Source organism: Pithys albifrons, chromosome Z (assembly GCF_047495875.1).
Source record: "Pithys albifrons albifrons isolate INPA30051 chromosome Z, PitAlb_v1, whole genome shotgun sequence".
Classification (NCBI taxonomy): Eukaryota; Metazoa; Chordata; class Aves; order Passeriformes; family Thamnophilidae; genus Pithys; species Pithys albifrons.
In genome coordinates, this window is record NC_092497.1 from 71372861 (window position 1) to 71389711 (window position 16851).

Sequence of the window (16851 nt, forward strand, 5' to 3'; positions counted from 1 at the left end):
GTTTTGAGATTTCCTTAGGTTCTTGGCTATTGACATAAGAACATTTAATTTGCCCTAGCAGATGTATGTAAGATTGAGCTATTGAAGAGAAGAGGTAATGAAGCTAGAGAGCAGATAAAGAAATGCAGTTTTAGTGCTGCTGGAGGAGAATGAGGTAGAGCAGAAGATGACTGCACACTCAGCCTTCAAAGCCTGCAGAGGTGCAGAAAGTGCTTGAAATCTCAACAGTCATTGAATGGTGGTGTAGAGTTTATTTCGCTAGCAGTCTTATAAAATGAGAACATGGCCATGCCTTTTACCTCCTTTAAGTAATTCTCTGTTCACAGTGTAATGGGCCTTGCATTGGACCACGACTGGCTGTACAGCACAGACAGATATTTTGCCAGACCAAAGATGGAACTTCTGTGTCATCTGATCAATGCAGTGCCTTACCAAGGTAGGACAGGAATCTCTTATGTCTGAATCCACACCCCTTTTCAGAGATATTGAATAGAGCAGTCAATTAACTTACAACATATGTGTTTCCCCTGTGGAACAAAAACATCATTCTACAACCTGTGCAGTTATATGTTACAAATCTTATTAGGCTTAAGTGCAGGCTTCCCCATTTGTTCCTAGGAGACCCAGACCAGTTGGTCAACAACTGGAAAGTCTTCTACGCATTCAAATCCTGACTGAAAGTTTGTGCTATTTCTTCTTAATCTGCCAATCTTCTCACTTATTTAAACACAAACTCTAACTGGGGAGAAAAAGGGACTCCACAGCATTTGTTTTCCTGCAGATAAACTTCACTGTCAACATTGTAAAGACACTGACTTTACATGAGCCTTAGGTGTGCAAATCATGACTGATCATGATTGTAAATGTAATTGGCTCATGGATTCTGAGTCATGAATTTTCATTATCTGTGTGCGACAAATAGATATGAACCAAGTTTGCCTATGCATCTTCTGTGAGACTGTGTTGAAAAGAAAAGGGGACTTTCAGAGAACTGGTTTTGTTTTAACTGGCTGTAAAGTCATGAAAAATTATGAAGTCCTACTGGGCCTCACTGGTTGCCACTCACTGCACCTTTCAGCAGACCTCTGGTTTGGCCATTCATAGAAAGGACAAATTTCAGCCAAATCCTCAAATAGTTCAAATAGTCATTTAACACACTATAGGTATATCCCTCACTTGCACCCTTTGAAGAACTGAACCATATAGTGCTCTGAGTGAATTACCTTTAGGATATGTGATTCTCGCAGTTCCTCTATCAATCCCTCCTGCCCACAGGCCATTGAGCACCCAGAACTGCTGGACTGATGTCTGTGGTGTGCACTGGAGGGTCAGCCTGTGGACCGTCTGCACAGCTACATGTGGAAACTATGGCTTCCAGTCCCGGCACGTCGACTGCGTGCATGTCCACACCAACAAGCCTGTGATGGAGCATCACTGCTCCTGGAGGCCAAGACCATCAAACTGGCAGCGCTGCAACATCGCACCCTGTGAAAATGGTACTTTGCTGAGAGGAGGGGAGGCAGAGCAGTCAGGGATAGGAAAGAAGACAGAGTTGTCTCTCAGAAATGCAGCCCTGGACCTTGCAGTTGGGCATTGTGAGGAACTTCTAGCCTGAACACCTGCAAAATCCAATGTCCAAAACTCGGCATCCCTGAGAGGAATGCTGCTCATTGTGTTTTTTTGGGGGAATGGTGTTAGTGCTGGAATTGTGTCCCCTTGATAATAGCATGAGAAATAATTCATACAGTCTTCTGGAGCAAGTCCAGAGGAGGGGCCATCAAGTTGTTCAGGGGGATGGAGCATCTCTCCTATGAGTAAAGGATAAGAAAATTTGGATTGTTCAGCCTGGAAAAGAGAAGGCTTCAAGGTGTCCTAATTTCAGCCTTTCAGTACTTGAAAGGTACTTATAGGAAAAATAGGACAAAACTACTTACACGAGGATGTAGTGACAGGACAAGGGGAAATGGGAAGGAAGGAAATTGAAGGAAAGAAGGTCTATATTAGATATTGGGAAGAATTTCTTTACTGTGAAGGTGGTGAGGCACTGGAACACATTGCCCAGGGAAGCTGTGGTTGCCCCATTCGTGAAAGTATTCAAGGCCATGCTGTATGGGACTCTTTGCACCCTTATCAAGTGGAAGGTGTCCCTGCATATGGCAGAGGGATTTTCCCTTCCAACCCAAACCATTCTACAATTCTATGATTAATTCTCAGTTGATGGCACAGACAGAAAGAAAAACACAAATTGCAACCAGAATTATGGCTGCAGTCCAAATCTGGTAGGTAGATTGATGATGGGGAATCCAGATAAGGCTGCTTGCTTTCCATTTGTGTCTTCCAAAGGACTAGAAAAGTGACTGATATTTAAAAAAAACCCAACAACAACAACAACAAAAAAAACAACCAAAAACCAAACAACAAATGAACAAAGCAGAACAGAAGATGTGCCTGTTTGGAAATGATGCTTGCCTATGTCCACACCGGCTCTGACATTCCATCTCAGTAGAGGCAAAATCCAAACTCATGATCAGTTTTGGGGATGCTAACAGAAGTTGAAGGGATGAGAAAACTTAGAGTTACCAAGTAAGACCTTTACTGTCACTCCAGCTTCTTTCTGCCATGTAGAAATGTCCCCCATGTAGATAACAGTGGAGTTGTTTGGCACAGACATCACTGGAGAGGGCTGTACAGCTGCTCTGTGATGTTTCCTGATTCCATCCTTGGCATGGGAAGTGGGACTTCCTCAGGCAACAACCCACACAAGGTCTTGTAGGGATACTGGACAGTTTTCCAGCCTGAAGCTAAAAAGCAGAAGGCTGTGGACCTAAAAAGCTGACCAACTGATACCTGGGCCTAAGTCCTAGAGAAGTTCTAAAACTGTCTTAGCCTCATCATGTTGGGCTGTGTTCTGCAACACGTGTGAAAAACACAATACAACACCTGGTCAGCTGGGGTGCCACCCCCTTACCGTGGCTCTTCAAATGTAAAAGGTTGGCTGAAGTGTGTCTGAGCTACTCTGTTAAAATAAGTTTTCAGTTTTATTTACTACTTTATCTTTGGTTTAACAACTGTTAGGAAATTTCTAGAGTCTCTCTAAAATGCTGATAGATGACATATACAGTGTTGAAGCAGCCTCAGAAACCCTCTCCCCAAGCTCTGAAAGCAAAGGTTGCCCACCTCATTCTCTTTTGATCTTTTGGTTACTTGCAGTCCACAGGCTTTGCAGCAGGTCAAGATCACACTCATAGTGAGACCTCCTAACACAACAGTTCTCTCTTGGACACCCAAGAAAATATTCTCAGGTAAGAAATCCTTATTCCATTGTTTCATCACCATTTCTTCTTTTTGTTTCCCCTTGGCAGTGGAGTGCAGAGACACTACAAGGTACTGTGAGAAAGTGAAGCAGCTCAAACTCTGCCAGCTCACCCAGTTTAAGTCACGTTGCTGTGGGACTTGTGGAAAATCTTGAAGACAGACAAAAAGGAAGTGGAGGAACAAGGGGATCACAGCTTTGCTTCACTGAGGCAAGGGCTTTTACAGAAAATACAAACAGAATGGAAATATCTTTTTCATTTTATTTATTTATTTCCCTTTTGTTAAAGAAAAAAAAAGAAAGAAAAATAATACCTTTTACAAAATCATGGTTGTAAAGGGTCTTGACATGTTTTCCCTTATATGCATTTGGGAGACAGAATGCAGTAAAACGTGGTCATGAGGGTAGACCATAAAGAGTCAGAGAGACCAGTGCCACCAGCAATGGGTGTGAGAGAAGTGAGGCTTCCCCATAATCCATGTACATGTCTGGAGGATACACCAAGAGTCAGGTGAGGAAGAGAACCAGAGTAAAACCTAGCATTACATTACAGAATCATGGAATTTTCAAGGTTAGAAGAGACCTTCAGGATCACCTCGTCCAACCATCAACTCAGTACCACAATAATCACCCCTAAACCATATCCCCAAGTGCCAAATCCAGATACCTCTTGAACATGTCCAGAGATGGTGACTCTATCACCTCCATGGACAACTTAATCCATTGCCTAACCACTCCTTCAGTGACATTTTTTTTAATATCTAATCTGAACCTCCCATGGCACAACTTGAAGGCATTGCCTGTCATCTTTTCATTTAAAACATGGAAGAAGAGACCAACCCCCACCTCACTACAACCTTCTTTCAAGCAATTGAAAAAAGCAATGACATACCCTGAGCCTCTTTTTCTCCCAGCTGAAAAACCTCAGCTCCCTCAGCTACTCCTTATAGGATGTGTTTTCTAGACATTTAACCAGGTTTGTACCCTTTTCTGGACATGTTCCAGCACTTCAATGTCTTTCCTGTAGTGAGTGTCTCAAAACTGAACAGCGGATTCAAGGTACAACCTCACTTACACCAAGCACAGTAATGCAATCATTTCCCTGGTCCTGCTGGCTGCACTGTTCTTGATACAAGCCAAGATGCCATTGGCCTTCTTGGCCACCTGGGCAAGCTACTGGTTCATGTTCAGCTGCTGTTGAGCAGCCTTCCCAAGGTTCCCTTCTGCTGAACAACTCTCAAGCCACTCTTCCCCAAGCCTGTAGCATTGCTACATGGGGTTATTGTGGCTTAAGGGCAGGACCAGGACTTTGCCTTATTGAACCTCATGCAGTTGTCCTTGGCCCACCAATCCAGTCTGTCAAGACCACTCTGCAGAGTCTTCCTTCTCTCCAGCAGACCAAAACTCCCACCTAACTTGGCGTCATCTGCAGACTGACTGAGAATGCACTCAGTCCCCTCAGCTTGACAGGTGTACTGGAGAAAAAAAGGAGGCTAAACTGAACATTTACCTATGCAGTATGCAGATACGTCATCTGTCTTAGACTACCTTGATAACAAAAGCATATGATTCTGCTTCATAAACTTATTTGTTACATCCAAGATTGGAACCCTTCTTCTTAATTTCTAAACTTCTTTCTCCTTCACCACACCAGGCCCAGAAATTATTTAAGTGGGACATTCTTGTCATCTTTGAGGATCTGGTGTCTGGGGAAGTTGAACAATGGTCTGTAACATAAGTGGAATACACATGAAAAACTGTTCCCAGTTTGAGCTTGTGAGAGGGAATTGGTGATTGAAGGGTTGCCCTCAGCACAGAGGTCAGGTGATGATGTTAACTGTTATTCAGGTGAAGGAGAGAAAGTATGATCTGCTTGACAGACTTTAGTACACACCTGCAAATGCTGTTCCCTAATGAGCACAAAGATTGTGTGAAAGCAATTGTCTGTGATAGAAATTGTGATAAAAATTGTCTGTGATAACAGGAGGTACTTTGCATACTGCATCCTACTTGAACTTATTTAGTAAAGAGAGGAGTATTAGTTCCCAGAGTTCAGGTGCTTTCAGACCTGGTGTTTTTGAAAGGAACTTGCAGAAGTGGGTTTTTCTAACTTGCTAACACATATTTTCTCTCTCCTGACAGCCAATCCCTTTGGATAAGTAATAGAAAAGAGCTTTATTCTGCTTTCTTGTAGTTGTTTCTAATCAGTAGAAACATAATGGATTTAGCATCAGCCACAGAGAACTAATGCAAATAACTTTTAAAAAACTTGCTCCTCTCCAGCTGCCTCACACAACAAAACAAGTATTATAAAGCAGCACATTTTTAAGTCCATCCTGAAGATACCATCTAAAAAGTGAGACTCATACATCTCGCCCACAGCATGATTTTGCATACAGACTGTAAGTCTTGCCTGTTGGACAGCAGCAGTGTTTATTCAGCCCATGAAGTGCTCCATGCTTTAAGTTACTGTTCATTGTCTGCACTGCTTAGAATAGGGCCCTAAAATTAGAGGAAACCTGTAAAGTAGGGGATTGAGAATTGTGGAGCTTTAAAGAACTACCTGGATCTCAGGTTTTGCTTCAAGACATCTAAATTAAAGAGAGTGGTTCTGCCTCTTCCTGTAATTCCTGGCAGGGCCAGTGTCTTGTGAATGCTAATGAAATGTTGTTCAGGTTCTACTATGCTACAGCTTCCATGACACGGGATTTTTCAGCAAAAGTGGGAGTCCATTTTTGAGATCAGTGCCAGATTCTTGTCATTAAACTGTCTCAAACTGGCTTACTTCAAAATACAACTGGTAGTGAATGCTCTTAGTACACATGGGCTTTCAAGAGAGTGTTGCTAAGCACCATTGTAACTTTTTATTTAAAAAAAAAATAATAATTCCTTTCTGTGTATGTAAATGTGTATCTTTTCTGTATATTTATTAGGATTTCTTGTATAAAAGGTGCAATATTAATAATTGTATATTATTTTGTCCAGATAAAACTATTTTGATGGATTTTTTAATCTCCCCAGAATTTTGTTCCTCTAAAATCAACAGTAATAGTGTATTTTTCTTAACTTCAATAGCACTTGCATTTAATTGGGGATCTACTTCACTGTGCACAAAGTACTTAATAAACTATGAAATGAGGGAGGGATGAGGTTTTTCACTTGTGAAATTATAGTTATGTATGAAATGAAGGACAATTCCTTAATAACATAATAATAACAATGGTGATGATGACAGTGTGATGGATATTCTGGCACATTAGTTGACAAAAAGCAATATGGAGAAGTATATTCTTTTGTTTAAAAGAAAAACATGTTAAGGTGATCACATGTTCCATAGTATCTGTGCACGGGATAAACGTGAAAGGTCTGATCTGGAGTAGCCACTGTATTGTCTCTGCATATAGTATTGATTTAATTTCACATGACTGTCTTCTGAATTGTGACTGGGCAGCATCTCAGTAGGATAAGAATTGCTGGATATTTTAGGAAAGGATGCTTTTCTTCTATAAAGAGAAAACAAAACAGCAAACTTGTATTTATATAACTTTTTGTCCAAGTAATGCAGGTTATGTATTTAACTACTACTGTCTGGCGTGTTGTTTTTTTGTCTTAAAAACAAAAGCCAAATTAGCAAAGCTGTTGGAAGTCTCTGTCCTTATTCTGTATTATGATAGCAGGGCACATCTGTCACACAAAGTACATGTGACATACTTTCCTTGGGGAAAGAGCATATGTTACCTCAATTTTAAAAGTCTCCAGCCATTAAGATTCTGTACCCTGTCTTGGAGATATGTTTTAATTCTTCCTTTGCCTTGCTTTATTCCTTTTTGCTAATGTCTTGCTTCTATTGCTCTTGCAGAAGTATAAAGCCATCACTGCTGGTCCAAGGATCATGGAAATCAACAAAAGTATGTTCCTTTTTTTCCTATACAGCAACACTTCAAGACATCTTATAACTTCCCTCAGCAATTTATGGCTTGAAGAAACACCTCTTAATTCAGGTTTTCCTTACAGGGTGCTGCTGCCTTCAGTAATGGAGCTGCCAGCTACCTGATGTACCTGAAGCATCAGGTGTATACATCAAAGGAATCCTAGTAACAATCAGAATTATGAGGGGAAAGAAGAAAAAAGTTAATAAAGCAAAAACATTTTTTCTTAACAAAAACGAAATCAAGTTTTGAAAACTAAACTGGTTCTTACTGTTGCCCTTTTCAACAGTCTCCTTGAAGCAAATGGTGATTTGCTCTGATTTACTAACAATTTCCCTTGTATGATGTTCCTGCATATGTTTTCTAGATACCTAAACTACAGGTAAATAACACCTCACACATACTCAAACAGACAAGCAAGTCAGAGACCAGACCTAAGAATTCCAAGCAACAGTACTGAAGGCAATGGGGATTTTGTCATTCAATTTGAGGAAAAAAAAAGGTATAGAAGCTGGCATTGAGGTAAAATGAACAGCAGGCTAGCTTAGGTTCCCAAGAGAATAATTATTCTCTTTTATGCTATGCCTTTAGTTATTAGTCAAGTCAAACAGCCTTCAAAACCTTCAAAGCAAGTTTCCAGATTTGTTCTCCCTACTAATTTTCCTCACAAAAGAAAAACAGTTCTGGAAAAAACAGAAAAATACAGTGCTGAAGACCTACTTGAGGTCTCTGTTATGTGGCAAGGTAAGCACAACTAAACTACTCCAGACATCTGTGTCTACATGCATGATCTTAAAAAAATAGAAGCCATAGGCAGGGGTTTGCAAAGTAACATTTAGCTGGAAATTCCCTTTCTGCTAATTTGCTGCAGTCATATGGACTGCAGTTGAAACTTTCTAAGTTACTCTCCTTTTTGCAAACTATCATCAAATTAAAGGCTAGTGATCACCTTGCTATCTGTTTGGTGCTCAAACATTGGTTCACTAATAAATTTGGTTATGCTATATCAGCATAAGCTGACACCTCTGTTTGTAGAAGAAGGTGAGCCAAAAGCTTACTCTTTTCCAGATTTTCAGGACAGTAAAAGTCCTCAAAAGTTTTTAATGGCAACTTTCATCAAGTTCCACTAATCATTGAGTGAATTACCCTCATTCATTCAGTTACCTAATTTTTAACAGAGATGCTTTCAAACTGTTTTGAATGTCATATTTTCTCACAGACCACCAGTGTATACAGATGGGAAGCTCCAAACTGCTAAAGCTAACTATGGCTCTGCAAATTAGCTGCAGACCACAGTTTGGGAATCATTAACTTAGCCATTCCCTTCCATCTTCTTTTTAAAAGTTATATATATTTATCAATAGTGTTCCATATCTACTGTTCATTTTTGTGAAAACTAAACCAAAAAACCTGTCAAGTACTTCAGTTTGCACAAAATTGAGTGGGAGAGAAAAAATAGACCTCTTTCCCCTGATGAACTTACACATTTCTCACACTGAAAACATATTGGTTAATCATAGTTTCACCTTCACCATTTTTCATTGTCTTCACCCAGCATCTTCCCTCCAGTCAAAGTCAAATCTAAAATCTGGTCATATACATAGACATTTCAATAATGTGCAACCCAATATGCTATTTATCCAGATTTATAAGGGTAAAATCCACATATCAGCACCTCCTCAGACTGAAATACTTCTTTCTATTCTTGCCTGCTTTTTCACTGAGGTACAATAAAAGTTCCCATTCTTTACTTCATATGTGAAGACATCAACACAACAATACATTTTATTCTCCACTTGTCCCTCTGAGAAGCAAATACAGTGCTTAATCTTATCTTTTCTTCAGTGACCACTGATGAAGATTGAGACTGAAAAGCCCATGAAGCCACAGACTCCAGCCCCTTTTTTTTGCCAGAATGGTTACAAAACCTGAAACAGGCTCTGAAAAGCCATCCAATACACTCTGTGGTGACTGAGGCAGCAAGGCTGAAAGTATGCAAGTGCCTTCACATTAGAGAAATGTCACAGCAGGGTCTATCTGGAAGAGTTTTTTTAAATAAAAATAAACTGACAGAATACAAAGTAGGTCATGAAATATTTTTTAAAGAATCATCAGTAGTTGTTCCTCACTGATATGAGTTTGTACACTAGTTCTTTCTCATATAGAGAAGTCTTTATGCAAGGAGATACGAGGTTATCACAGAAAAAAAATTGCTTCTGAACAATAAAAAAACAATGGGGAAAAAAAGATTAAACAAACTCAATCTTGTAAGTACTATTGCTACCGATGCTGAGGGCAAAGCATATACTCTGTCACTGACATGAAAAGTAGCTGACAGCATAAAATAATAAATAGAAGTGTGAAGGTTGAAGTATTTGCTGCCAACATGACCAGCTATAACCCTAATCAGGTGCAATTCATTATCATGAGAATCTTGCTAGTGGAGTTGGGGTTTTTTGTTTGCTTGTTTGTAATGCAGGAAGCTGTCTGGGCAACCTTTGCCCTTCAGGCATACCAGCTTTACACTGGTGCCTGCCTGTGACTCAGAGTGCATGTGTTGGGAGATCTGCACATGCTTCCAGCACACAGAAACAAGGGAATGCGCGGGAACATCTTCAATGCCCCTCTCTTAGTCTATACTGGTTTTATGCCTCAGGCTGCTCTGAATTGCATATGTTGATTGTTCATGAAGTATGGCAGATGGGAAGGAGTGATACAGCATTGCATTACCTCAATTTCTCCTTGGCATCACTGTGACAAAAACCTAGAGCTGCTTCTTCCTCCTTCACTTGCCTACATAGCTCCAAAAATCTCTGCAGACCTCTGGCAGTGAGAGCTGATTTAATTAGTAAATTTAAATACTAAAATTATTTCTTTCCAAGGAGAGATTTCATCTTACAGTGCTCCTTCCATTCTTCCTTCTAAAGGATTGCCTCTTTCAGCAACAGCAGCAGCTCTTGAGGAAGATGGACAACATGTTTCTAAAGGCCAGACTCCTCTGCACAGAATTGTGGGTGTAGCTACTACAGCATCATCTTTAAACTCAGACAAAGAAAGCAACCCTGGTATCACAAAATGCTCATCATTCACCAGAAGCCTCATTCTTGTCTTCCAGGGTGCCTCCACACTTACCCAGACACACAAATACCCAGGGTATCAGGATCAATTTGGCTAAATCCCTCAGATTACAGAGGGCTGCAGAACAACAGTCAAGATTGCACCAGCTGATGCCCCAGTTTAACAGAGCCCAGACAGGAGACTCCTCTCTGCAAGCAGTGCAAGTGCTCTGCAACCAGGGTAGAGCACAGAGACACTTCCTCTAGCTTGAGAAAGGGCTAGGGTTTTTGAAACTCTGGTAACTCAAGCTTTTAAGTCCAAACAATAAACAAAGGGTCTGTTGTTTGATTGTGTTGCACTTCTCTATCCTTCCTGCTAACACACTCCTTACCTCTTGTGAGAGGAAAAAAAAAGGGAAAACCAAGAACATTCTCTAACCCTTTAAGCCCTTTGCAAAGAGAATTGTTGTATTTGCATAGATATATAGGAAAGAATGCAATTGTGTATGGTGAAAAAGGAAAGGGACACCAGAGGGTTGCACTGGTTACATATAAATACTCTTTATTTAAGCAGTGGCAGGATGTGAAAAATTCCGTAGTAAACACGTAGTTCCACACATGATTAGGGTGTCATAGACATGAGAAAACACTCACTACAGCTACCCTCTTTAATACTACAAAGTAGACTGCTGCTTCAAGGTCTTGCGTGGTTTGTATACAAACTCCCTAGGGTCAGTGGGCAAGAAAAAAATAATTAAATATGAGCCAGAAGGATCACACCAGACAGGCCAATAACAGCTTACTCTCCAAGTGAGGAGGCAGGATGGATTTCTTTTCTCTTAAGGAAGTGCTTAATGGTTGGGCTGAGGAGCTTTTGGGTTATATGAAGACTTCCACCCTTTTCAGCATGCTGCTTTTTTTTAAAGCATACATTATTGGTTTAAATAAATGGCCAGTAAGATTAGTGAATGCTTGTTAAAACACTTCACCTTCTGAAACACTGTTGGAGTCATTTTCAAGTAATAGCATACAACCTAGTAATTTTATTACAAAAAAACCAAAAACCTCACTGTTAGCCCACTATATACATATCCCAGAAAATCAAATCCAGCTGTACAGGGATGATCCCCACAGGCATCTTTTTTACTTTTCTTTTTTTTTTTTTTTTTAGCAGAAAGCAAAGAAAAGCAGGGACCTGCTTGCCCAGCAAAGCAGTATGCTTGAACTTGTGTGATGGCATTTGGAAGTGCCACATGAGCCCTTTCACCAGTCTGGGGGCAGTTCCCACCAACAGGCATGTCACTAGTGAGCTGATGAAAACAGTGAACATAGAACTGAACACACCATTGCCTGTTTCAGTTACTCTGTTTCTTCTCTACTGAATGCAGCTTAAAACATTTGTGGGACAGATGTGCAGTCAGATAAAAAAGTGAAAGTCAAGTTGCCTCAAAGCAGTATTTCTCCCAAAAGGAAGAGAGGCACAACTTACCAAACTACTGCTTCCAGTGTGGGAAGGAGACAGACATTACTACAGTAGCCGGAAAAGACGTTTTCAGTGGGATCAGCCCAGAGAAACTCTGCTTAGAAAATTCATTATGGAAGTTTGTTATCCCAGTGAACTCAGACTGCAGTTGTCTGCACCAAACCTCTTCCAACTGAGATAACATGGATCCCTTGGGAAGATCCTATCCATGCCCCAGGAAAGACCTTTATTTTTTCTTGCAAAGAAAAGGTTTGGGTTTTCGTATAGTACGTTCAGCTGCCTTCTGTTTTCTGAATACCATGACCAGGGTCTATATTGCTTCCTTCTGTGGTATGAACACCTTCAGTCCTTGCTGAAGCATACCACTTATCTTTCAGCACTTCCTCCTGAAACACTTCACCCTCCTTAGTAATCTGCAGTGTTGGGTGAAGTCCTTTTTAGAATTTGTAGTGGTAAAGTTTCAACAAATTTGCTCCTTGATCTTATTTCTGGACCATAAGTACATAATTTACTGATATTTTTGACCTATTGCCAACTGCAAATTTTCTCCAACTGGATTGCTTTCTGTAGATGTAAGGTACTGGAGTTGGCAGTCCTTGCAGGCACAGGTGGTTGAAAGGCTGATAGCATACAAATCAAAACTGAATGGGTTAGTTAACTCTCCCATTATTCCAGATAACTTGGTTTCCTTGGGGGTTGTTGCATTTTTTTCTCCCTGAGAACAGGAGAATTCAGCAATTTTGCTCAGCCTTTTCACAGTCAGGAGCCACAGCGCTGCCTTTTCCTTGACTAAGAAAACATTTTTAACTTTCTATTAGCTGCTACCCCTCTAAAACGTAGTTTGAAACTGTCTCCTTAATTCAGCTCTTGTTCTTATAAGTTACCAAACAGACTGTGCTTTGCCCTGTCGATCAGTCATGCTGGTGAGTTCTCCTCTGCTATTCAAGAAGAAGCTATCCCTCCAAACAGACTCTGCAACATACATACATGGAACTGTTCCTGTGCGCAGCTGACATTTTTGGCAATGATCACAGTAATCACTACTGCTGGAGTAGCTGGCCGTGGCAGTGATGTTTTTCATCTGTTATTGCTTAGCACAGTCCTCCTTGTTCTTTTTTTGCATGCTTCATGGTATAACTCCCCTGGATGCCTTTCTCGACTGTGCCAAAGACAAAGGCCCTTTGTCCCGTTCTTTCATTTTAACTTTTGAAACACTTCTTAATAGCAGCCTTTGTACTTCTGGCAATGTTTAGGTATTCATGTGTGCTGGTTTAAAGATAAACCGGCAGGAGAAATGGACCCACCACAAGAGAGATTATAAGTCAGAGTTACAATTTAATGAAAGGTATTACCATAAATGCACTGACACAAAGTGAAATTGCTTTCAACTCACAAACCCAGGAGTATAACCCAGTGTCCTGGGGCACAAACCCAAAGTGGTTTGTTGGCCCTTTTGCTGAGACCCACCTGGTTCCCCCCAAGTCCAAAGCAACATGAAGTGAGAAATCTGTTGGTGCAGGTGATGGCTGTAGTCTGGTCAAGAGTGGTGATCTCCTCCTGTCAAGGTCCTGTTGCTCCTCTGGATCCTTATTTTCTCTTTTGTTATGGATGTATTTGAAGAAACCCTTCTTTTTTTCCCTTGATATTCCTGGACAAATTTAATGCCAGATGGGCCTTGGCCTTCCTCGTTTCTACAACTGCTCTGACAACTGCTCTGTGTTCATTCCAAATGGTCTGACCCTCCTTCCATCTCTTGGTTATTTCCTGCTTATGGTTTGGATAATGACAGGAGTTCCTCATTCATCCATGGAGGTCTCTTGTCCCCTTGACACAATGTATTGCTCATCAAAATGCATCATTCTTCAGCATAGAGGAAATTATCCTTCAATATCAACCAGCTCTTTTGGACCCTTCTTCCTGCAGGACCTGTTCCCATGGGATTCTTCTAACAAGATGCCTGAAGAGCCCAAAATCAGCTCTTCTGAGGTCCATGGTTACAATCTTATTGCTGCTCAGTTTCCTCCTCTCCTGCTGCTGAACTTCATAATCTCATGGTCACTACAGCCAAGGCTGCCCCAACCTTCACATCTCCAACAAGGCCTTCCGTGTTTGTTAGTATATAAAGTCAAGCATCACAGCATTCCTTGTGAGATTTTCCACTACCTGTGTCAGGAAATTGTCATCATTACATTCCAGGAACCTTCTGGACTCTTTGTGCTTCACTGTGCTGCTTCTCCAGCTGATGTCAGGGAAGTTAAAGTCACTCACAAGAACCACTGCCTGTGACTTTGAGGCTGCTTCAAGCTGCCCATAGGAGGCTTCATCTACGTCCTCTTCCTGGTCAGATTGCCCATAGCAAACACCCTCAACAGTGTCACCCTTACTAGCCAGCCCTTTTATCCTAACCTGCAAGCTCTCGACTTGCTCATCACCCATCCCAAGACAAAGCTCGATATATTCCAAGTGCTGCCTCACACTGAAGGCAACTCTACCACTGCCCCTTCTGGTCTGTGTCTCCTAAACAGTGTGTAGCCCTTCCTGACACCATTCCAGTCATGTGAGCTATCGCAGCACATCTCTGTAATTGCAATAAGGTCAAAGCTCTGTGGCTGCACACACATCTCGTTCCATCTGTTTCATCCACATATTGTGTGCATTGGTGTACAGGCATTTTATAGAAGTATTTGATTGTGTTGATGTCCCAGTGGGTGTGCAAAGGGATGCCCCCATAGTCCTATCATGTGCTTACATCTTTGGATGCTTGTGCTCACTGGAGGTATACCCTCTTAAGCCTCCTTTTGCTTCTTGGGTGGTCTCTGTAAGTTTCCCCTTCCCACATCTTACCTCTGTCAAATCTGACACTGTCCCTATCCCCCTTCAAATGTCATTTAAAACTCTGTCAATGAGCTCTACTAGCTCCTAAGCTAAGATCCTTTTCCCCTTTGAAACAGGAGGATCCCATTTGTTGTCAGCTGACTTAGTGTCATAGAAACTGACCCATGACCAAAACCCCCCAAATTCTGCTGGTAATGCCACTCTGGAATCTATGTGATATTCTTGTTTGTTGCCCCACCATTCCCTGCAACTGGTGGGACAGAAGACAACACCAATTGTGCTTCAGATCCCTTGACCAGTTGTCCCAAGGACCTGAGGTTCCTCTTCATCATCCACAGCCTTCTTATTAGGATGTCACTGGTACCCACCTGGAAAACCAGTAGTAGGTATCCGTGGGCCATACCAGTCTGGAAAAGTTTCTTGTGATGTCTCTTACTTGGGCCCCAGGAAGGCAGTACATCTCCATATGGGTTAGGTCCAGCTGGCATCCATCAGTTCCTCCAGCTGCTCCCAACACTGGAAGTTGGACCAAAGACAGACCACGCAAGGCTGTCCTGTAAAACAGGCAAGATGACTACAGAGCATCTGAGAGGTTTTTGAACAAGTGGTTCATGTCTAACAGTAGCATCTGGGTCTGTCATGTATGCAGGTTTAGTTCCATTTTCCACTTCCTCCTATACGTAACTTCAAAAACAATTACACAAACCTGTAGTGCAGTTCAGTGACATTTTAAGCTCTTTTTCAGGGTATCTGACTTGCACTTCCTTCTGAGATTGTGACCACTCTAAGAAAAAATTAAATTTAATTGGCACAAACAGGTAAAAATAAATTCTGCTAAGTTTTATCCATGAATTCCTTCTGCACAAAAACAGTAACCAAATCCTGTGTCCTATAGTGCAGCCCAACTTTATTTTCTGTGTTGAACACCTCAGTTCTGCTCTGTAATTATGTAATTATAGATACATAAAATAAAATTGTATATTTCTCTTATGCTGATTTTCTAATGACAATGCCTAATTTAGTTAAACTTCAGTCTGGGAAAATATTTCTTTACTTTAACTGCATTACCAAACAAAGGGAGTACTGCTGCCTGCATAGAAGGCTGGGAAGAGCAGAAGCACAGCCTTGTCCATTTAGTGGATCAGGAGAAGAGGAGGAAACTGACAGAGACAGGATTAAACAAACACTTCTTCCAAGGGAGGTCAGGCAGCACACAAAGGCTTTGCTACCAAGTCAAGAGGCATCAAAAATTTGTTTGGGAAGGGAAGTTGAACTTTTGCAGCCAGTCAAGTCACATCTGGCTACCTGAGCCCTGATCATCCTCACCTAAGTCTATATTTGTGCAACTGTGTGGTGCACTGGTTCAGGGAAATTAACTTTACTGAAACACTGATTTGCCCCCAGTAAGGTAAGCCTTCTGATCTAGCCCATCATGCAGTCAGAGAGCACTAATGTTGTTACCAAAAAGAGGGGAAACACGTTTTAGTCAGCTTTAATTTCTGTGGAGTCACATCTTTAGTCACACAAGTGAACTTTCTTTGGTTTTAGTGTAATCATGTATTGGTTTTCATAAGTTTTTAACATATATACATACAAGTAGGAAAAAGAATAAGCCTGAGTCTTATGCTGTGAACATGTTGGATTTAAACCAGTCATGTCTGCTTGATGCTGCTATGGGCTAGTCCACTGTTTGGATAATCAAGATTCTTATTATTAATGTTCAAAATCCAGAATTACTAATGCTAGTTAGAATATTACGTTGTTATCCAGATTGATAAGACTAACTCATTTCCACCCAGAAAAAGAGATCCACAAACCTGTAGTAAAGATAGATTTACACACCAGACTCTCCTTGATCTACATTCCCTGCCAGTCACATCAAAGAGTTGAAAGAACATTTGGGGAGATTTCACCCATAAAAGAACAATCCCTTCCACAGTCACAAGCCCCAGCTGTTTCTTTCATATAAACTGTCTTTCAGAATTGACAGAATTAGAGACTAATAAATAAAATAAAAAAAAATTATTGAATCAAAAAAGGGAAGGAAAAGAATTTTCCTGCTAAAGTTCAATATTAAAGAAATGAAGGTTCAAGAGGGCTGGTAAGAGGAGAAGCTGAAAAAAAAAAGCCAAACATACTCTAGGTCAATACTTCTCTATAGGTGAGTGCATATTTTACAGATTCCTGAATTTCTGAAGGCTATTTGGAGTCATCAATGACTGCATATTGTGGCCC

The 16851-nt window shown here is 40.9% G+C and overlaps 1 protein-coding gene across 1 annotated transcript in view; it reads left to right on the forward strand.

Moving 5' to 3' along the window:
- ADAMTSL1 (ADAMTS like 1) overlaps positions 1 to 3491 on the forward strand; it is a 419662-nt gene extending 416171 nt beyond the window's left edge. Inside the window, exons 29-31 of the mRNA XM_071581576.1 lie at positions 327 to 436; positions 1276 to 1496; positions 3363 to 3491. Coding sequence (XP_071437677.1) covers positions 327 to 436; positions 1276 to 1496; positions 3363 to 3469 — 438 coding nt within the window. The 3' untranslated portion in view covers positions 3470 to 3491. The remainder of the gene's footprint in view (positions 1 to 326; positions 437 to 1275; positions 1497 to 3362) is intronic.
- The last annotated feature ends 13360 nt before the right edge of the window (positions 3492 to 16851 follow it).